The sequence below is a fragment of the Arachis ipaensis genome, chromosome B2 (assembly GCF_059453495.1).
Source record: "Arachis ipaensis isolate K30076 ecotype BB chromosome B2, ASM5945349v1, whole genome shotgun sequence".
Taxonomy (NCBI): Eukaryota; Viridiplantae; Streptophyta; class Magnoliopsida; order Fabales; family Fabaceae; genus Arachis; species Arachis ipaensis.
The window spans coordinates 2,495,133-2,517,807 of record NC_142437.1 but is presented as its reverse complement, the minus strand read 5'-3'; the positions used below and the strand labels follow the sequence as shown (position 1 = coordinate 2,517,807).

The window sequence follows — 22,675 nt, the reverse complement described above, 5'->3', positions numbered from 1 at the left end:
TACTACTTAGTCACGAGCGATCAATGGTAAAATAAATATTTGTTCATTATATTCCAAAGATGAACACTACAAATTTAAACATAAAAAATAAAGATCATACTAAGATTCAATGATAATAAAATGAGTATTTGTGCACCATATCCCAAAATTACTGAAATGAAATAAAAAAGACGGCTGTTTCCAAAAGCACATATTCATGTATGTTAATACCAGATTAGTTATGTGGTAGGTAAGATTTTTTTTTTTTTTTAGTGTGTATGTTAATACCAGATTAGTCCAAATGTTTCTTATACTGAGTCATTAAGGAATAAACTCTTAGGTTGTGTTTGATAAGTGTCTTAAGACTGATGCATATATATTGAGACTATGGAGTCAGATAAGATAGTTACCAAACAAATTCCTAATGTTATGGATGTATTTAAATGTGACTTAAGCAGTAGATCAACTATGTAATAAATTATCTTCTGCTGTTGATTTTGTTGCATGGTTTGAGAAATAAATTCGGTACTGTTGTTAATGATTAAAAGGGCTATAAATTACGTTTGAGCAAAGCAAGTCTAGAATTACTTCCAACATGCAATAGATCAACTTGGAGGAGTTTGGATGGTTAAAAACTTGATATTGAAAAATAGTTTTCTTAATATTGAAATGGTAATTAATGCATCAGAAAATATTTTTGATAGTTCACAAAAAAAAAAGTACTTGTAGAAAAGCTATCTATCTAGAACAAAATGTCAAAATCTAATCTGAAAGTGAAACGTCATCTTTCAGAAGTACATGTGCATTAATTGGTAGAAAATTATGAATGGTAAGAGGAAGAAGTGGGAGCTATTGTTAGATGACATGCATGGATATCAAAATTTGTAAAGATAAAACATGAGATATTTTTTTGGTATTAATAGCTTGAGTAACTTTTATAAAACAATCTGGTGGTGATTAACCATCTCAATTTGGATTATTAAAATAATAAAAAAAGAGGAGTGCTGGGGAGCCAACAAGTTTTGTGATTTGTAGCCATCAATTAGTCATCATTGGTGTTTTTAATGGTGTGAGATTTCATCCAATGGTGTGGGATTACTCACTTTTCTTTTGCTAGTTAAGTGCTGGCTAGATTTTGATAAAAGTGCTGGCCCTAGACTTTCTCATAAAAAGAAATACTAATAATGAAATTCATATTGTGGAAGTCAGTCACAATTATATGAAGCAAATTATTCAGATTCTTTCTGATAAAGACTGCATTTCCATTGGTCCTAAAAAAAGTTTGAACTTTATACATCTTGAAATCTCATTGCATCTTTCAAAAAGTAGGAATATGATTAAACATTAAAGGTTTTATGCAATTACGGTGCACCTTCCAAAATGACAATAACATTTAAAGTATAGTGTTATAAAAATGAAAAGTTACTCCACTGTTTTGAATTAAGTTATCTCGGAGATTGATACCACGTTTGGTTCCTAACTTGCAATTGCAAAGAATTGTTCTTTCCTTCTATTCTGAAAACTTTAAGCATAGTTCTTTCCTTCTATTCTGAAAATTTGATTACTTTGATCTTGTTTGAGATCATGGCTGGAGTTGTTGTTGGTGGAGCTTTTCTGTCTGGCTTCATTAATGTTGTCCTGGACAGGCTCATTTCTGCTGATGCTGTCAACTTGGTTGTGGGCAAGAAGCTTAGCTCTGACTTGGTTGAGAGGCTGAGGAATGCTTTGACAGATGCTGGAGCTCTTGTTGATGATGCAGAGCTCAAGCAACTGGATAACCATGATGTGAAGGAGTGGCTCAACTGTCTCCGAGATGCTCTTTACACTGCTGATGACTTGCTGGACCGTGCCTGCACCAAAGCTGCAACTACAAAGGTCACTCTCTTGGGTAGAATCTTCAATTCTGAAGATAGGCAGATGGAGAATGAGATAGAAAGGGTGGTCAGAAGGATAGAAGATCTTGAGAAACGCAAAGGAAAGCTTGGACTTGAAAAGATTTCCACTGCTAGCTTCTCCTGGAAAACTCCATCCACTTCTCTTGAAAAAGGGAAGGTGTATGGCAGGGAGGATGACCAGAAGGCCTTAATCAAGATGCTGAATGACAACAATGAGAATCACCTGTCTGTCATCTCTATCGTTGGCATGGGTGGTGTTGGTAAAACTACTTTGGCTCAATGGATGTACAATAATGCAGAGTTGATGGAGGGATTTGATCGGAAAGCATGGGTTTGCGTTTCAGAAAAATTCAATATTGTTGAGACTACAAAGAATATAGTAAAGGAAATCTCTATAAACACTCAGGATCTTGATAGCTTCAATTCAATTCAAGATGCTTTGAAGAAAGGATTGTCGGAAAAGAAGTTCTTTATTGTTTTGGATGATGTCTGGAGCAATGATCATCATCAATGGAAGGATTTTCTAGCCCCTTTCCAATATGGGGTTAAGGGAAGTACTATTCTTCTGACTACTCGCAAGGAAGATGTTGGTTCAGTTGTCCAAACAAATTATCACCCTCACTATCTCATTCCATTATCAGAAGACTGTTGTTGGTCAGTGTTTGCAGCCAATGCTTCTTTTCCAGAATCAAATGGGAACCCAACACTAGAAGGAATAGGCAAAAAGATTGCCAAGAAGTGCGACGGTTTGCCATTAGCAGCAGAAACACTTGGTTGCTTGTGCAGAAGGCATGATGCTAAGGAATGGGAAAAAATCTTAAGGAGTGATATTTGGGGATATTCTACAAATGACAGTAAGATTGTTCCAGCATTGTTAATTAGTTACTTTCACCTTGCTGCACATTTGAAGCGTTGTTTTGTTTATTGTGCACTGTTTCCGAAAGATTATGTTTTCAATAAAGATGAACTAATTTTGTTGTGGATGGCTGAAGATCTTTTAAGCCTACCAAAGAGAGGAGAGACTTTAGAAGAGGTTGGTTGCAAGTGTTTTGAAGAATTAGCTTCAAGGTTATTTTTTAAACCAGCTAAGTACAAATTTGAGAGATTTGTGATGCATGATCTCTTGCATGACTTGGCAATATTCCTTGCCGGAGACTTCTATTGTAGAATAGAAGATCTTGGTGAACAAGAAGAGAAGAAGGTTCTCACTCGTCATTTGTCATATTTCCCACGTGGAAGCTTAGGTCATTCAATCACAAAAGTCTTTAACTTCATTGCGAAATCAGAATCTTTGAGGACATCGTTGTATATTGATGATTTGTTTAGCATGGAAAGTGTAGCATCTAAGTTTATATACTTGAGAGTTTTATCCTTTCATAAACTTGATGTATTACCTGATTCAATAGGTGAATTGATTCATCTACGCTATTTGAATCTCTCATGCTGTAGCATTAATAGGTTGCCGGAATCATTGTGCAACTTGTATAATCTACAAACATTAATATTGTACAGATGTACCAAGCTGACCATGTTGCCTAGAAACATGCATAATCTTGTGAATTTAAGGCATCTTGAACTTGGAAAAACTTGTTTGGAAGAAATGCCTGGAGGAATAAGCAAATTGAAACACTTGCATACTTTAGATTTCTTTGTGGTGGGCAAGCATGAAGATAACAAAATCCAAGAATTAGGAGGGCTCTCAAATCTTCATGGATCACTTGAGCTAAAGAAATTGGAGAATATTGTTGATGTGAAAGAAGCAGAGAATGCAAGGATGACAAACAAGAATCTTATCGACAAATTATACTTGGAGTGGTCTTCAGGTGATGATATGGTTTCGAACACAAAAGCCGAAAGAGATATATTCGACAGCTTGCAACCTCACAACAGCATGAAAGAGTTGACAATCAAGGGATATAAGGGTACAATATTTCCAGATTGGTTGGGGAACTGTTCATACAACAATATGACAAGTGTATCTCTGAAGTCTTGCAACAATTGCTGCATGCTGCCTTCACTTGGACAGTTGCCATCTCTTAAGGCCCTGCGCATTCAAGGTTTTCTTCATCTGAAGTGTGTTGGCATGGAGTTTTACAAGGGTATTGGCGACCCTTCTGTGCATATTGCTCCTCCTTTTCCCTTGTTGGAGAGTCTGAAATGTTATAGTATGGCATGTTGGGAGGAATGACACTTACCTGACTCAAAAGCTTTTCCTGAGCTTAAGAGTCTTGAAATAATAGATTGTCCGATGTTAAAGGGAGATATGCTTCATCAGGTATTCATGAGAATTGTTTCTTCTTCATCAGATGCTTTGAAGGTTCGCAAGCTAGTTATCCAATCTCAAGCAGCACAAGTATGATTTGGTTGAGCTACTAATATTAGAGAGCTGTGATTTCCTCACCTCGTTCTCCTTAGATGCCTTTCCCAATCTCAAGAATTTGGAGATAAGAGAGTGTAGGAATCTGGAATCAGTGTCAATGTCAGAGGCACCACACGCTGCTCTTCACCGTCTAATAATGAGTGGGTGCTCCAAATTAGTGTCATTTGCCGGAGAAGGACTGGCTGCACCCAACTTGACTCATCTCAATGTTAGCAGGTGCTCAAAGTTGGAGGCATTACCACGTGACATGAATAGTCTACTCCCTTCAACAATTGCACATTGAGTACTGTTGGAACCTGGAGAATATGGCAGGAGAAAAGCTGCCTCCCTCTCTCTTGCTACTTCAAATTAAACAGTGTCCTTTCCTGGGAGAACACTGCAAGAACAAGAATCAACAAATTTAGCCCAAAATTTCACACATCCCCACCGTTCAAGTTAGAGGCCCGAAATAATAACTGTTTCTTCCTTTCTGGATTTGGATACCTCATCAGACAGATTCACAAGGTGATGAAGGTATGTAGCTAATGCACACATGATTCAAGAATATGCTTTCCACATTTAAAGATCACAATCCTTTACCTGAGATAGTCATTAGAAGGTGAAGGAGTTGTGAAGAATGTCATGAGCTGCAGAAAATGGTGTTATTATTTTGATTGTTAAAGCTTAGATTTAAAAGTGAAAATAATGCATCAACTATTCTACAGTGAACTATGTTAAAGCATTTGTTGTGAGTTATAAATTTCAACTCAAACAAAATTTCCAGGGGTCTGTCTGTGGAGATTACCACTATGGTCAAGGATCTGCTTTCAATATATGCAGCTGTGTTCATGAACCAATGGAATGTGCATTGGGCAGCCTCTTTGGCAAATGCATGTTGATGAGCGTATAAGTAACTGCATACAATTTTTTCTGTCTTTTGACATTATGTCAGCCTCAATTTTCACTGCAACATTGTTATTTTAATGTCCAATTTCCTCAAACTGATTTTGTCTCTTTGAACATGAGATAGTAGAAAGGAAGATTGGTTGTGCTGTACTTCCATTTATTAGATTTTTCATATTCTCTTGTAATGATCATAGAGATTCTGGTAATCTGGTCATTTTCTTAACATCAATGTATTAACCTAATCAGATTGGGATTAACTTGAGTGGACACAAGCAGTTGAGCAAATAGAAGAAAAGTTGAGAGGAGGTGCTATTTTCACCCTAGCAGGTTTTTCTAGCAGCAACTTATTTTCATCAAGTGAACGATCACATGGGAAAACATTGTGATATTGAGCTGAAATTTTAACTGGAGATTCTTCACAAACAATTCTTCAATTTGGAGGTGTGATTTGTAGTCTGAACTCTATAGTAGAACTGCCGGAAAGTTTCATTAATTTAATCTTGTGGGAGACTATTTGGTTTTGCAGAAGAGTTGTGCATGTGTGGCCAGTGCTTGCAAGTTCTAAGACTTCTTTATTTTGTTCCTTTGATTCAAATGAATAATGAAGCTTTTTACCTTCTCCTGGATTTTTTTTTAACTCTCATTGAGAGATTTTTTTTCATTAGTTGTATTTTTCTGCCTTCTCTTTACTATTTTGCTGCTATTAACTATTGCTATAGTGTGTCTATGTTATGTCATAGAGTAAAAGAAAAATAACTGTGCAATGTTAACGTAAACTAAATATCTTGCCTCTGGAGTCTGGACCATAAATTTGTTTTCTTTTTGAACAAGGGAGCTCAACACAATAACCATAAATATATAACATTATCACAAGAAAGGAATCTGAATCTCTATGGTCAAACAGAAGAATTTTTGTTGATTCAACATAAGCGAAGAATCACACACGCTATTGCCATGCATTATTAAGCTTCTGAGAAAGAATTTTTTAACTGTGCAACAAAATTATCACAAAGACAACAATTCCATTGGGCACACAAAATGCTAATCCTGCAATCACACTGCATAGTCATGAGTTAGGATTAAAGATAAAATCCAATTGTGCTGTACCTTCCAAAGAAGAATTTTAACTGTTAGTTACGTAGCTTGTATATGCCACTTTCTTTGGAAAATTCTCTTGGTTTTATCTGTATTTCTCTGACAAGAAGATAATATTTACATCCAGCAATCCAATAAAAGAAATAAAGAATCATCATGAGCGCCTAATGCTCTAAGTACATATACTTCTATACATGATTAAATTTGGTCATGCAGCATTTGAAAGCTTCCTCTACTTTCAATTCTGTATCAGCTATCAGAAATAAAAATACAAAATTTATTAGTCCCAATGCATCACATATTTAACAGTGTACGGACTTATGTTTTAAAGCAACCTCATAGATAAGCTAGCTATCAACACGTGAAGGCGTGAAAGCCAATGTCTATTGCCAACAGATTTTAACCTTATATTATTACCATAATACCAGGATTGATATGCAGATTCATGCTCCTTAGTTTTATATAATTCCCACAAGGACTAGTGTCCATTGGTCACAGTGAAACCACACCACTAATATTTTTGCTATTTAACAATGTGTTGCTTCTTTCAAACAAGAATTAACAAATGGAGTTAGTGAAGAGCCAGCTAAGCACTCCACTGATACCGAATTTTTTATACTTACCTTGGAGACCGATACCACGTGATATCATATAGGACACCTTCTTTGAAAACTTGATTAAGAAAACCCCCTCTATTGAGTTCACTACACCCTGCAACCATTGTTCTCTTACCTTTCTCTGCAAATTCATTGACTTTTTCTGTTGTTGTTGAGATCATATCATGGCTGGTGCACTTGTTGGTGGAGCTTTTCTTTCTGGCTTCATTAATGTTGTCTTTGACCGGTTCCTGACAATGGATGCTGTCAACTTGGTGTTGGGCAAGAAACTTGGCCCTGACTTGGTTGAAAGGCTGAAGACTGCTCTGTTGGGTGCTGAAGCTCTTGTTGCTGATGCTGAGATGAAGCAGTTCGGTAATCCATCTGTGAGGAAGTGGCTCGATAGTCTCCGGGATGCTGTTTACTGTGCTGAGGACTTGCTGGATGCTGTCCTCCTCAAAGCCACCACTCAAAAGAATGCAAGTTCTTCCTGGAACCTTAGCTCCTTCATCAACCGAGATAGAGATGACATGGTAGACAGGATGGAAGCGGTGGTTAGAAGAATTGAGGATCTTGGAAAACAAAAAGATTTCCTAGGTCTTGAAAAGCTTCCCACTAGTAGCTGGAGGACTCCATCCAGTTCTCTTGTAAAAGGGAGTGTGTATGGCAGGGAGGATGACAAGAAGGCCTTAGTCCAGATGCTGAAGGACAACAATGATCATCACCTGTCTGTGATAGCTATTGTTGGCATAGGTGGGGTTGGTAAAACAACTTTAGCCCAATGGCTGTACAACAATCAGGAGGAGTTCATGAAGGGATTTGATCTGAAAGCATGGGTTTGCGTTTCGGAGAAGTTTGAAGTTGTTGAGACTACAAGGAATGTCATAAAGGAGATCTCTCCAGATACTCAAGGTCTTGAGCATTTTAATTCACTTCACCGCGCTTTGAAAGAAAAATTGTCGAATAAGAAGTTCTTTATTGTTCTGGATGATGTTTGGAGTGATGATGGTGACAAATGGAGTAATTTTATGACCCCTTTCCAACAAAATGGGAATAAGGGAAGTATTCTTCTTCTGACTACTCGGGCGAAAAATGTTGCTTCCGCAGTTCAAAATTGTCACCCTTATTTTCTCAGGAAGTTGTCGGAGGACTATTGTTGGTCAGTATTTGCAGAAAATGCATCTTTTCCACAGTCAAATGGGAGAGCAGCACTTGAAGAAATAGGTAGAAAGATTGTCAAGAAGTGTGATGGTTTGCCATTAGCTGCAGAAACACTTGGTCGCTTGTTACGTACAAAGCATGATGTTGAGGAATGGAACAAGATACTAATGAGTGACATTTGGGAATTTTCTCTGGAGAAGAGTAAGATTATTCCAGCATTACTGATAAGTTACTTCCATCTTCCTCCATATTTAAAGCGTTGTTTTGTTTATTGTGCTTTATTTCCCAAGGATTTTGAATTTGTGAAAGATGAATTAATCCTTTTGTGGATGACAGAAGATCTTTTACCACCACCAAAGAGAGGAGAGAGTTTAGAAGAAGTTGGTTGTGAGTGTTTTGATGAACTTACTTCCAGATTATTTTTCACAGAGATTCAAGATTATCATGATGATCATTATTTTGTGATGCATGATCTGTTGCATGATTTAGCAATATTCCTTGCTGGAGATTTCTATTGCAACTCAGAAGAACTTGGTAAAGAGGAGGAGATAAGGATTCAGACTCGGCATTTGTATGTAGATTTACGTCATTGTAGCTCGAAACTTTATAATTCTATTTCTAAAGTAGAATCTTTGAGAACATTATTATTGTTTAGCGATTTCTCATCTCTCAACTGCAACATTGAAGCGGCAACATGTGAGATATTATCAAAGTGTAAATACTTGAGAGTTTTATCCTTTAGAAAATTTAATATATTTGATGAGGTGACTAATTCAATTGGAGAATTGATCCATCTGCACTACCTGGATCTCTCTTATACTGGAATAGAGACATTACCCGAGTCTTTTTGCAGCTTGTGTAATTTGCAAACATTGAAGTTGTATGAATGCTCTGAGCTAACAACGCTGCCTAGTGGTTTGCATAATCTTGTGAGTCTGCGGCATCTTGATATTAGAGGAACTTCTTTGGAAGAAATGCCCAGAAAAATGAGCAAATTGAATCAGTTGTACGTTCTAAGTTCCTTTGTCGTTGGCAAGCACGAAGACAATGGAATCCAGGAGTTAGGAGGGCTGGTAAATCTTCATGGATGCCTTGAGATTAAGAAGTTGGAGAATATTGTTGATGTGAAAGAAGCAAAGAGGGCAAAGATAATGGATAAGAAGCACATTGATGAATTATGTTTGGAATGGTCTTCAGGTGATGATATAGTTTCAAGCACACAAAAAGAAAGAGACATCCTCGATAACTTGCAACCGCAGAATGGGTTGAAAGAGTTGAAAATCAAGGGATACAAGGGTACAATATTTCCAGATTGGTTGGGGAACTGTTCCTACCAAAACATGACACGTGTATCTCTAAAGTCTTGCAAGAATTGCTGCATGCTGCCTTCACTTGGACAGCTGCCATCTCTTAAGTCCCTAAGCATTGAAGGTTTCGATCTGCTGAGGAGTATTGGCGAGGAGTTTTACAAGAATGAAGGAGATCATCATTCTTCGCATATTGCACCGTTTCCCTCACTCGAGATTTTGTTATTTGATAGCATGGCATGTTGGGAGGTGTGGCACGTATCTGAGTCGGAAACATTTCCTAAACTTAGGAAGCTTGAAATAAGAAATTGCCCAATGTTGGAGGAAGAGATGCTTAATCAGGTATTCTTCAGAATCGTTTCTTCTTTGTCGGATGTTTCCAAAGTTCGCAAACTACATATATACGGCAATGATTTTGGACAGCACATCGAGACCAATCTTTATGGGGATACTTTATCAATTAGGGGACGTGAATATGTGTGGGAGTCTGCATTAAAGGCAATGATGAGCATGAACCATCTAAGTTGCCTCCAAGAAATACACATCATAGGGTATTCCTATCATGTATCCTTTCCGGGAAATTGTTTTCCCAAATCTTTGCAAAAGCTGAAAATCCGGAGTTGTAGAAAACTAGAATTCCCAGAGCAACAGCAGCACAAGTATGATATGGTAGAGCTACAAATAGAACACAGCTGCGATTCACTGAGCTCCTTGTCGTTGGATGTCTTTCCCAATCTCAAGAATCTCCAGATAGAAAGGTGTAGGAATCTGGAATCAGTGTCAATGTCAGAGGCACCACACGCTGCTCTTCAACGTCTCTCCATAACTTCCTGCCACAAATTAGTGTCATTTGCAGGAGGAGGACTGGCTGCACCCAACTTGACTCATCTCGAGATCTCTAATTGCGACAAATTAGTGTCATTTGCAGGAGAAGGACTGGCTGCACCCAACTTGACTCATCTTCAAGTCAGATGGTGCGAGAAGTTGGAGGCATTACCACGTGACATGAAGAGTCTACTCCCAAGTCTACAGTCTCTCGAGATATCTGGTTACCAAGACATGTTGCTGGAGGGTTATTTGCCGCCTAACTTGAAATCACTTGAAGTGGGAATTTGCGAGCAACAAATGAGGGATTTATCATGGATGGGCAACTTGCACGCCCTCACTCATCTTACAATTTTAGGTTCTTACTGCGACAACATAAAGTCATACCCAGAGGTGGGTTCGCTGCCTCACCTTCCCTCCCTTACCACTCTCAACATACGCTTCTTCCATAATCTGGAGACATTGGAGTGCAACGAGCTTCTCCGCCTCACCTCCCTTCAACAATTGCACATTCGTTTCTGCTACAAGCTGGAGAATATGGAAGGAGAAAAGCTGCCTCCCTCTCTCTTGCTACTCAAAATTGAAGGGTGTCGTTTGCTGGGAGAACACTGCAAGAACAAGCATCAACTAATCTGGCCCAAAATTTCCCACATCCCCACCATTCAAGTCGATGACAAACAAGTATTCTGAATAGAGATTTCTGTGCAGGTAATTGTCTAACTTCACGGTTCTTATGCCACCACAATTCAATTATACATGCATAAAATTCCTTTTCCTCAAAAGAAAACACCTCCCTCGTTCTTTAGACATTATTAACTAGTTGGACTGATATAAATTTGCATTTTTTTTCACTCATTGGGAAACCTCTCACTTTGTAGTTGTACTCAAAAGAAATATCCTCTGTATTCTCAAAAAAGAGTCATTCTTATAAATTCAAAGGCAGGGAATGTATTTGTGTGTGTGTGTATATATATATATATTGTGTATCCGACATTTGAGAATTTCTTTACATTATGGATAAATGAAATTTACTGTTTTTATCCATCTTCTGCAGGTAGATGGTAATGAAGTAAAAGTACCCAATGGTGGAGATTTCATCTTATACAATATTTTAGCTTCAGGTTGGTAAATTTACACCACTCCATTCCATTCGAGAATTTACTTTTCCTGTTCTGTTGGGAAAAAGAAAAAATGTTATAAAAGCTTGATTTAGTTATATGCACTGAAGGGTAAAATTGTGTTTCTGCCTTTGCCACTATTTGATATTTATGATAAACTTATTGGTATTGCCATATAGTAACTTCAATTTTATTCTTTTTCTGTCTTTCAAATCTATAGATTTCACTTTCTGTTTAGATGCTATTTACCATCGATCATTCATAATTTTAGCAAAGAGATAAAGTTGAAATCCTTTGAAAATATTCGAGGTAAAATTAAAACTTTCGCCAATCAATAGGGACATTCTTTAATATGGTTTTCCTTGTTTCCTTTTCTTCTATTCTTTAATCTTCTTTTAATTTCTTTTTACAATATAACAGAACATGATGTGGTTTGCAACTTTGAGTGATAGGCTAAAAGAAAATATAGCTTATTGTCTTACCTGAAATGGAAGCTGAAGCTTCAGAATAATTTAACAATTTTTTCCCTTCTGTTTTTGCCATCTTTTGCAGGTAAAAGTTCACAGATGTTAGAGATTTCATTGCACATGTATATCTATATATATGGAGATGTGAACTGGATTAATGTGTTGGGAAGCAGTAGTGTTTTCTGATTTGAGCTTTCATTTTAATTGGTATGTACACTAGTTTAAATTAATGACTGATGTGTATCATAGGATTCATATCCACACTACATGTGGAGTTACTTGGATTATTCAATTCAGTGCTTTGCTTCAAAGATAGGAACCATAGATGGTTGTTTGGTTATCAATAGTAGTCATGTTTGAACTAACTTGAATTGTAGCCTTTTTTTTTATTAAATTTTTAATTCAAAGGCATGATGATGATTAACATCATTATTGAACCTAGCTGAAGTAGTGTTACTTATATGTTAAAGCTATCATAATCTACATCTTACCAAGCATGAAACAGTTAATTTAATTAACTTCTAATCAAAGGTGCAACAGCTTTCATTGTTAACTAGTTGAACTATGCCGCCTGGAAAATTTGCATTCTTTTCTTTCATTTATGTAAAATCCCTATAATACCCCTTGTTCCTCTTTTTTTTCAAACCAAACCCTAACCCTCTTCTAACACACTCACTCACCTCTCACTACCGCACACACTCTCATTCCCGTCACACCCTCTTCCTCACAGCACACACACCCAGACCCTGACGGAAAAAAAAAAAGAAAGAAAGAAAAAGGAAAGAGAGAAAAGGGGAGACTGCGAGAAGAGAAGGGAGGAGGAAGGCGGGAGCTGTCCACGCCGAGCCACCATGCGAGGAGAGAGAGAGTCGCACTTCATCACTGCCGGCCTGGAGCATGCCGTTCGTGTCCCGTCGCGTCGCCGCCAGTCGCGTCCAGCTCGCTGCAGTTGCGTCACCATCAGAGGCCAGAACCGAGAGAGGTGCGTCCGAGAGGGGGGACGAGTGCGAGAGAGGAGACGCGGAAGAAGGATTGCTGCCGTTCTGCCTCGCCGCCTACAGCCGCCGCGCCTTGTCTCTGTCGCCGCTAAGCTTCAACCGCCGCCATCTTTGTTGGGGGTCACCGTCATTGCTGAATGAAGAGGGAGAGTTTGAGTCGGCCAGTGAAGGGAGGAAGAAAGAGTCGCGATGGAGGAGCCGTTCACCATCGTCGCGTCTGCTATTGCCATCAACGGAGCTCGTCGTCAGGGGAGCATCACCGACGTCACTACTAACGAACCGTCTCCGTCCCTGTTGTGATCTTGCTCAGCCCTACACCCCCTTCATTCTTGTCTCTAAATCAGCACAAATTTTCCCCTGTTCTGACTCCATTTATGAAACTGTAACGCTTCCACCTTTACTCTGCTATATCTTCTTCTTTTCTTATATGCTCTGGTTTTAATTGTGATAATATATCTCTGTTTTAGTACTATCGCCCTATTTGTTGCGTTTCTACTGGAAATTATCTTGGGTACTGGTATTAGTGCTATCATGGAACGGTTGGAGCTGTTGATGTTATGATTACATCTGCGATGTAGCCGTGGAAGTTGCTGCCACCGTCTCGATCCAAATTCTGCGCTCGTTCATTTCATTTTACTTCCATCCTCCTCACCTTGGATTCTGGCACTCCGGGTTCGATATCTTCGGTCCCTTAGGACCATGTTGTGAGTAGGCTTTACATTTATAATGGTTTGGTTTTACGTCTATAATTATTTTGATATACGGAACTTTGAACTTAGTTATACTCACAAAAATTATTATCAAATGATTTTAAATTGGTTTTACTAATTGATTTATTAGAATTAAATATTTATCCTTGTGAAGCTCATTTTAATATGCACATGAGACTATATATTTTTATGAGACTATATGTATGTTTGAAAATAAAAGTTTATATTATCTTAAAGCATTTGGTTTTATTTGAATATGTATTTTTGAAGTATTGAAATTTGGTTGGTATTCACTTATTTTGGAATTGTGAAACATGTTTGAAATGCCTTAAGATTGAGAAAATATGATTGAATATGATTCGGATGAGAAAGTATTATCTGATTTGATTTGATTCGATACCTTATATATTTGAAAGATGAAAGATTTGTTGTATTTGAAATTATATGTTTTGAATTGGTTTGGGAGGCTCGTATTAGAAACCGTAGTTAACGGCGGTTATGACGTTAACCTAGATGCATCTGGCTCAGACCTCAGCTAGCAGGGGCGTTGCTAGCCTAACGTGTAGGCCACACGTTGGATCTGTTATTCCGTACGGACACGCTAGAGGAAAGGGCTACCCTTAGAGGTAGAGCCGCCCAAGTGTGGACTATTTGATTTGATTTCTGTATGAGAACTCCCTTATTGATTCACATATTCATATAAATTATTATTTTCTAACTAAGATTATTTTTATAATAATGTTTATATGGTCTCATGTGGATTATAGATGTATTGTCTAGTCACTGGGTTGCAAAACTCATTCCGTTTTTCTAAAAATATTTTTCAGGAACAAATACTTGAATGTGTGAGCCTTCTATTCAAGAGTAATGATCTGCAATTGGTACTTCATTTTTGTTGAGTTCTTAGACGTCATATGCTCCATATGTCACAAGCAGGATCCATCTATATCTATTTATTTTACCTTTTAATAAAAATATGAAATTATTCGTTTTAGGAACTGTAAATTTCTTTAAAATATTTGTAACTTTCTTATTTGTATTTGAGTCTGATAGGCTTGCTAGGGAACTGTTTTCCTGAGCGCCGGTCATGGTTCATTTTGGGTCGTGACAAAGTGGTATCAGAGCTTAGGTTTAATCTGTGTAATATGGAGCAAGTGTCCTATGATAGGATCACAATTGTATAAATAGAAGCGCGCCTATTTGTACAAATTGTGGCACTATCAAAGGCCTATAGGAATGTCTTCTTTGTCCTCTATGTCATTGTTGTCTTCTGATTATTGAGAGCATGCATCCTCTACCGCTTCTTACTACTCTTGTCCTTTTGTACCCAATCTTGACATATCCTTTGGTAGATTTTCTCGAATGTGTTTTTGCAAGGGTTTCAGTTTTGGTTCTGGTTCGCGATTTCTCTCCTAGCTAGTTCTAATTTTCTCCGATTTTGTGAATGTGTGCTTTAATCTTCTTCGTCTTTGGGTTGTTCTCTATGATTCCTAATGTCAATAGTTCATGAGTTACTTAAAAGGTTTGATTTATGTTTGTTGTGAATTACAATCTGATTTCTTTATAGAATTGTATTTGGATTTGTGGATTGCATGAATTTGCTGAGTTTCTGATCGAGATGCTTTGTTCTGGATTTGATAAGCGATATTGAGATTTTCCTTCTTATGTTGATGAGTTTTGAAGCTAACATAATTTTGATTAGCTTTTGATTCTTTTTTTCAAATCAATAATTTTGAAAACAGCTATTTAGTTGCTCAAGAAGGACTATGTGATGCAACATATGAATAGAGTGTTATCGTTGTTTGTTCGATTGATGATTTTCTTTGCTTAAGTGTAGTGAATTATTTGGGTGATAAGTTAGCTTTTTCGATCTAGAAGTTTAGTTTTGTTTTTCTAATTGATGATCTGTTTCCATTATGGTTCTTTGTTGCTGAATATGACTTTTTGTCACGGAACCATTTCCTGCTTGATAAGTTGAGAGAAAGATTGTGAACGCTTGCCTTTTGGTTGGTGTTTATAAGATGAACTTTGCTTTTGAGTATGATCTGAAACCTGAGAATTTTCTTAACCCTTGCTTTTCTGAAAATTTCCTTATTTTCAACTATTGTTCTTATTCTCAGAGGTTTAGGGAGATTGATTTTCTTGATTTGTAGTGCCTTTGTGATATTTGGAAGTGGACCTTAGAGATTGGAAAGAATTGTTGACAATTTTTTATAAAAAGACTAGACATCTAATTTCTTAAAGCATAATAAATTACTTATACAAATTTTTTTTTTTATTACATTCAATTAATTATTATAAACCATGCTTTCTTATTATGTATCCCTTAATAACTCTAGTTTTAAAATTATCTGATTTCTCAACGAAACTTGATGTTTCATGAATTACATTTGGTTGGGTTTGTGGAATAAAATAGTGTAAGTAAAATTATGTACTTACTTGAGCTATACAATGATACTTTAAATTAAATTTTCACTAGGATTGAAAATATATTATTTATTTTAATGTGATAATATAGAATTTTTGTGAACTTTGTTGCTTTTAAATTTATAAGTGGGAATCAATATTCAAAATAACTTGAGATTTTATTAGGACAATCATAATATATAGAGATTATTTTGGTAAATTTTTCAACAAGTTAGGATTTTTTTTATTGAATGATTAGTAATTTGAAAGTCATTGCTCTTGTAACGAAGTTATTGCTAATTTTATTATTAGTATTATGGAGTATTTACTTGAATATTTCCTTGCTTTACATCTTAATCATTAGCTTCTTTGTCACGATTATGGAAGCTCTGTTCTCTTGCTTTGCACTCATTTAAGTATTTAATTATTATAATTCTTAACTCTTTGCGAAGTTGTTAAAGTATTTCAGCATTTGGCGTTTTGATTTCTATCAGAATGTATTTTATACATAAAACCTCACCATTACTTTAAGCTTTTCCTTTCCTTTTTCTTTTGAAAAATTTCTTTTACAAGGATTTCACATCTTCCTCCAACCATTGATGATTATATGCTCCTATTTTCATTTTATTTATTCTTATGCATATTAAAATTTTAAGAGCCATTAATATCGGTTGAAAACTGCTGCAAAGCAGATATAGATATTTGTCTATATAAAATGTACATCAGTGTATGCATAATGACTGGTTTACAATTGGTAATTTATAGTTTATAGTTGTTGTTCTCCTTTTCACATAAAAAAAAAAAGTCAACTTTTTCTATAACTATAGTTATACTTGCATGTGTGTTTTCTATTTATCCAAAAAAAAAAAAAAAGATAAAGTATATATATTTATGAACATGATTTTTTTTTTTCTTTTGGTGTTTTATCTTTACAAGAAATTTAATTTCATACTAATTTTCTGAAATTCTTTTGCTATGTGCTTTGATTATGTTAAGAGCAAATTTATAATTGGAGATTTAGACCAAAAAAAATAAAAAGAAGAAAGTAGTTATTATAATTGATCCTAGTGTGTTAATTGCCATTACTTTAAATTTTAGTTTTATTATTATTATTATTTTATATGTGAATTTATTTGTAACTTCATACTAAGTTTAGCTACATGATTATAGGTGAATTTTGGCCTTGGGAATAATAAGATGATTGCTTGCATTTTCTCATTATGTTTTACGTTATTTGTCTTTTATTTATAGTCAAAAGCTATTAAATTTTATTCTAGTATACTTAATATTCAAGGTTATGGCAATAATTATTTCAAATGGCCTTTGTCAAAGAATTCTAAATAAGAGAAAATGAGGATGTTAATTTTTGTGATAATTACTGTTTTTAATTTTCATAATTGTACAATTGTCTTTCTAAAAGGTGCGGTCAAATCTTCTATTTGTTGTTTTGCTTTGTCTCTCTGTTATTGTCTTTGTCTTGTTGCTTGGGATTTGGATTTATAATTGTTGTGGGTATTTTATTTACGTTGTATGTTTGTTGCTGTTTAGCTTTCCTTACATATAGTGCTGTTGCTTCTTATTGTTTTCTTTAACTTCATTTGTCCTAGTGTTCTTATTTTGCTCGATAAATATTATAAAATTTTTAGGCTTTGTATGTTCTTCCTCTTCTTTGATTCTAAAAGATTGTGTGTTATTTAATTGTGTTTCTAGTCATTCTCTTAAATCTTTGTGAATATTACCGTTGATTTTAGTGGCCATCTCTTGTGAACTTCGTACTTCTTTGATCCAACATAAACTTGTTTTGACTTCATACACCATCTTTTCTTTTATTGTTCTATCGAAGTTTCTTGATTCAGATTTTCTTACTAAGATGCAATTGATTCTCTTTTTGGCATGCTTCACTGTTTTTGTATATCCTTGTTTAGTTGCGATCCTATGCATCTCCCCGAATTCTTGCGAACATCATCTGTGATGTTTGCTCTTTTTTGCCTAAGTTTAGAATCCTTTTAAGCAAACTCGTGTTTGTTTCAATATCACGTGTGATTCTCAGATATAGCAAGCGATACGTTAGTTCTTTAGGACACAGCTACCGATGCAGAAGTTCAGAAAGTTGAAATTCGAACACTTGACATAAGACTGGTTGCTACCATGGATATGTACTACAGAACCAAGATTGTATTTAGAAAAGATTGACGAACGACGTGAAGAGGGTTATGTATATCTGAGTTGTCAAGGGAACGAGGGTAGGGAAATGCCAATGACATCGTTTTATCAGGATCCTATCTTGTAACTTTTGCACCTCGTTATGCTCATTTCTCATGTTCGGTAAAGTGCTAAAACCATGTAAAGTTTTGAAGATTATATCAATTTTCGAGGACGAAAATTTTTATAAGGAGGGTAGAATGTAAAATCCCTATAATACCCCTTGTTCCTCTTTTTTTTCAAACCAAACCCTAACCCTCTTCTAACACACTCACTCACCTCTCACTACCGCACACACTCTCATTCCCGTCACACCCTCTTCCTCACAGCACACACACCCAGACCCTGACGGAAAAAAAAAAAGAAAGAAAGAAAAAGGAAAGAGAGAAAAGGGGAGACTGCGAGAAGAGAAGGGAGGAGGAAGGCGGGAGCTGTCCACGCCGAGCCACCATGCGAGGAGAGAGAGAGTCGCACTTCATCACTGCCGGCCTGGAGCATGCCGTTCGTGTCCCGTCGCGTCGCCGCCAGTCGCGTCCAGCTCGCTGCAGTTGCGTCACCATCAGAGGCCAGAACCGAGAGAGGTGCGTCCGAGAGGGGGGACGAGTGCGAGAGAGGAGACGCGGAAGAAGGATTGCTGCCGTTCTGCCTCGCCGCCTACAGCCGCCGCGCCTTGTCTCTGTCGCCGCTAAGCTTCAACCGCCGCCATCTTTGTTGGGGGTCACCGTCATTGCTGAATGAAGAGGGAGAGTTTGAGTCGGCCAGTGAAGGGAGGAAGAAAGAGTCGCGATGGAGGAGCCGTTCACCATCGTCGCGTCTGCTATTGCCATCAACGGAGCTCGTCGTCAGGGGAGCATCACCGACGTCACTACTAACGAACCGTCTCCGTCCCTGTTGTGATCTTGCTCAGCCCTACACCCCCTTCATTCTTGTCTCTAAATCAGCACAAATTTTCCCCTGTTCTGACTCCATTTATGAAACTGTAACGCTTCCACCTTTACTCTGCTATATCTTCTTCTTTTCTTATATGCTCTGGTTTTAATTGTGATAATATATCTCTGTTTTAGTACTATCGCCCTATTTGTTGCGTTTCTACTGGAAATTATCTTGGGTACTGGTATTAGTGCTATCATGGAACGGTTGGAGCTGTTGATGTTATGATTACATCTGCGATGTAGCCGTGGAAGTTGCTGCCACCGTCTCGATCCAAATTCTGCGCTCGTTCATTTCATTTTACTTCCATCCTCCTCACCTTGGATTCTGGCACTCCGGGTTCGATATCTTCGGTCCCTTAGGACCATGTTGTGAGTAGGCTTTACATTTATAATGGTTTGGTTTTACGTCTATAATTATTTTGATATACGGAACTTTGAACTTAGTTATACTCACAAAAATTATTATCAAATGATTTTAAATTGGTTTTACTAATTGATTTATTAGAATTAAATATTTATCCTTGTGAAGCTCATTTTAATATGCACATGAGACTATATATTTTTATGAGACTATATGTATGTTTGAAAATAAAAGTTTATATTATCTTAAAGCATTTGGTTTTATTTGAATATGTATTTTTGAAGTATTGAAATTTGGTTGGTATTCACTTATTTTGGAATTGTGAAACATGTTTGAAATGCCTTAAGATTGAGAAAATATGATTGAATATGATTCGGATGAGAAAGTATTATCTGATTTGATTTGATTCGATACCTTATATATTTGAAAGATGAAAGATTTGTTGTATTTGAAATTATATGTTTTGAATTGGTTTGGGAGGCTCGTATTAGAAACCGTAGTTAACGGCGGTTATGACGTTAACCTAGATGCATCTGGCTCAGACCTCAGCTAGCAGGGGCGTTGCTAGCCTAACGTGTAGGCCACACGTTGGATCTGTTATTCCGTACGGACACGCTAGAGGAAAGGGCTACCCTTAGAGGTAGAGCCGCCCAAGTGTGGACTATTTGATTTGATTTCTGTATGAGAACTCCCTTATTGATTCACATATTCATATAAATTATTATTTTCTAACTAAGATTATTTTTATAATAATGTTTATATGGTCTCATGTGGATTATAGATGTATTGTCTAGTCACTGGGTTGCAAAACTCATTCCGTTTTTCTAAAAATATTTTTCAGGAACAAATACTTGAATGTGTGAGCCTTCTATTCAAGAGTAATGATCTGCAATTGGTACTTCATTTTTGTTGAGTTCTTAGACGTCATATGCTCCATATGTCACAAGCAGGATCCATCTATATCTATTTATTTTACCTTTTAATAAAAATATGAAATTATTCGTTTTAGGAACTGTAAATTTCTTTAAAATATTTGTAACTTTCTTATTTGTATTTGAGTCTGATAGGCTTGCTAGGGAACTGTTTTCCTGAGCGCCGGTCATGGTTCATTTTGGGTCGTGACAATTTATTAGGGAAGCTCTCATCTTGCAGTTGTAGTTCAAGAAATATCTTTTGTTTCTCTGACAAAGTCATTGGCTCATTGCTATCTGTAGTACTTATTAACCGTCATATTTTTCAGTAAAATCACCTTTACAAAAGAAGATAAGAATTAACATGAAACAAAAAATTGAAAGACAGTGAATATCTTTTTTGTGTATCCAACATTTAAGAATATTTTTAGATGTATTAAACAAAGAGTTTGATTTACATGGTCATCCAACTAAATTCATGCGTTTAGATGACTTTTGAAGTAGTGAGTTTGAAATTAGTTACGAGAAGCTGTGTTTACTGAGTTTGGCTTCATGTTAGTATCTACACTAGAATGAACAAGATAGAAAAGGAAGACATGATGGACAAAGTTGGAGTGGCACTTCATAGTGAAAAGCTTCTGTTTTTGTTGGTATGTTTCTCTATCCCTCTCTATAATTTTATTTTTGCTGGTTTGCACAGAGAAAAAACAAAATAATAGCTTAATTTGGGGAAAGAAAAGAGTTATAAAATGGTGTTCCTGTCTTTGTCAATTCTTTATGATCAGAGTCAGTTGTTGTGCTGCAAGATTCATATAGGAATAATAAAAGGAATCAGCATGCATGAGGTATATAAGCTTTCAAAATAGAAGGATCAAGTTATTGTTATGTAGTCGTTTTCTTTTAAATCACATTTTGAATCATTACATAAAATGAATAGTATTAGATGCCTATAATAAACTATTTCTAATATTAAGAGAAATAGTTCTATAATAATAACTATTTCTTCCTTTCTGGATTTTTATACATTATCAGACAGATTCATAAGGTGATGAAGGTTTGTAGCTAATGCAGACATGATTCAAGAATATGCTTTCCACATTTAAAGATGACAATCCTGTACCTGAAATAGTCATTAGAAGGTGAAGTTCTGGTGATGCCATCAGGAGCAATTTCATTCCTATCAACTTCACTTGTTGATCTTTATCTTGGTATGTGCAGTTTGTACATATATTAAGCTGAAGTGGGATTCAAATGATTCAAGAAAAAGCATTGTCATAGAATATTTGATCTTTTTGGACTGAATTGAAGAGGATAGCTACAAATATCCAGGGTTATTTTTATGTGAAGTCAGTGTATTATGTGTATGGAAAAATTTTTCCTTTTATAACTTGTAGTATTATAACCATCAATCACTTTAGTTTCTTTATAATTTCTCTAGTTCTGCTTTGACTTCCTGTTTTTGGGTGTCATTTCTTTTCACTGCTAACTCTAAAATCAAATAATCTAACATTGTGTTCATGAGGTTTTCACATAAGTGTGTCTGTGGTTATTGTGATGACATTATGACAAACACTTAGTCTTGAAATGTATATATATAATTTGTGTTTCAGGAGATACTTTGAAGATCAAGCAGCAATTGTCCTGAGAGCATTGCAGTTCTGCAATGGATCTTGAATGCCAGTTTCAGTCAAAACAAGCAAATGAAATGAAGAATCATTTTCCACCTTTACTTTTGTTTTTCCAAAGAAAAAATAAGATTGAAAGATAACGGATGCCATTATGAAAATTAGTAATAGCACATGGGGAGAAAAGATGATAAAGTTAGCATGAAGGAGCTTAGCAGGTGAAGGAGTTGTGAATATCAATTCACATCAAATCATAGCTTTTCTTTTTCTTTTTATTTGTAAATTTCTTTGTTGTTTTATCGTTGATATCCAATGCATTAATACATGAGTTCAATTTGGACTTCTCTTACTACTTACTTAGTCACTAGCGACCAATCTATTCTTAATATATAAAAGTATGTACATAGGTTTACCTACATTGCTTCTAAGTTATTTCTCTTCTTCTACTAATGCCATGTCAGCACCAACGCTTACTTGGCAAAATTTTAGAATCCACCACCCAAATCTTGCCAAATCAACTTTTATTTTCACATAAAAAAAAACATAAAAAACAACTAAAAAACATAATAAAAACCAACAAATTAACTTTTTCCAAATCAATCCTTATTTCTAAAACAACAAAAACACAAATTAACATTTTCCCCAACAAAAAGTTCTCAAAACCAGAGTTTATTACTTTTCTCAAATCCTCACCCTCTTAGCACCTCTCCGTACCAAGATCCTATTTCCTCCATCTTCTTCCGGTCTCATGAGCCATTGTTTTTTCCTCAAAACAAATTGTACATCGCGATGTCCATCTCCGGCGAAGCCGCATTGCATAAA

At 36.1% G+C, this 22,675-nt stretch overlaps 2 protein-coding genes, 1 long non-coding RNA gene and 1 pseudogene across 7 annotated transcripts in view; all 4 read left to right on the top strand.

The window, feature by feature from the left end:
* Positions 1 to 482, top strand: part of LOC107621876 (putative UDP-rhamnose:rhamnosyltransferase 1 pseudogene) — a 28,489-nt pseudogene extending 28,007 nt beyond the window's left edge. The window contains exon 2 of the transcript XR_015905078.1: positions 276 to 482. The product of XR_015905078.1 is annotated as a putative UDP-rhamnose:rhamnosyltransferase 1 pseudogene (transcript). The remainder of the gene's footprint in view (positions 1 to 275) is intronic.
* Positions 483 to 1,467: 985 nt separating this feature from the next.
* Positions 1,468 to 5,679, top strand: LOC148572802 (putative disease resistance RPP13-like protein 1). The gene is made up of 2 exons (XM_088504037.1): positions 1,468 to 4,767; positions 5,018 to 5,679. Exon 1 carries the CDS (start codon positions 1,564 to 1,566, stop codon positions 4,060 to 4,062), a length of 2,499 nt encoding a protein of 832 aa, XP_088360163.1. The 5' UTR covers positions 1,468 to 1,563; the 3' UTR covers positions 4,063 to 4,767; positions 5,018 to 5,679.
* Positions 5,680 to 6,904: 1,225 nt separating this feature from the next.
* LOC107626558 (putative disease resistance RPP13-like protein 1) lies at positions 6,905 to 12,109 on the top strand. Of its 2 annotated transcripts, XM_088504523.1 has the most exons (3): positions 6,905 to 10,831; positions 11,178 to 11,244; positions 11,794 to 12,109. In XM_088504523.1, exon 1 carries the CDS (start codon positions 7,016 to 7,018, stop codon positions 10,811 to 10,813), a length of 3,798 nt encoding a protein of 1,265 aa, XP_088360649.1. In that variant the 5' UTR covers positions 6,905 to 7,015; the 3' UTR covers positions 10,814 to 10,831; positions 11,178 to 11,244; positions 11,794 to 12,109. The 2 variants fall into 2 exon arrangements, with proteins under 2 accessions (XP_088360649.1, XP_088360650.1); XM_088504524.1 differs by lacking the exons at positions 11,178 to 11,244; positions 11,794 to 12,109 and having other exon boundaries at positions 6,905 to 10,213; positions 10,283 to 10,847.
* Positions 12,110 to 12,292: 183 nt separating this feature from the next.
* LOC148572801 (uncharacterized) lies at positions 12,293 to 22,271 on the top strand. 3 transcript variants are annotated; one of them, XR_015905077.1, is made up of 7 exons: positions 12,293 to 13,088; positions 13,174 to 13,410; positions 14,244 to 19,003; positions 19,089 to 19,325; positions 20,159 to 20,878; positions 21,261 to 21,367; positions 21,839 to 22,271. It is a non-coding gene; the product is annotated as an uncharacterized LOC148572801 (long non-coding RNA). The 3 variants fall into 3 exon arrangements; XR_015905075.1 differs by having other exon boundaries at positions 21,261 to 21,436; XR_015905076.1 differs by lacking the exon at positions 21,839 to 22,271 and adding an exon at positions 21,447 to 21,678.
* Positions 22,272 to 22,675: the final 404 nt, after the last annotated feature.

Coding starts and splice junctions, on each gene's coding strand:
- LOC148572802 (XM_088504037.1), top strand. CDS start 1,564: ATGGCTGGAGTTGTTGTTGGTGGAGCTTTTCTGTCTGGCTTCATTAAT.
- LOC107626558 (XM_088504523.1), top strand. CDS start 7,016: ATGGCTGGTGCACTTGTTGGTGGAGCTTTTCTTTCTGGCTTCATTAAT.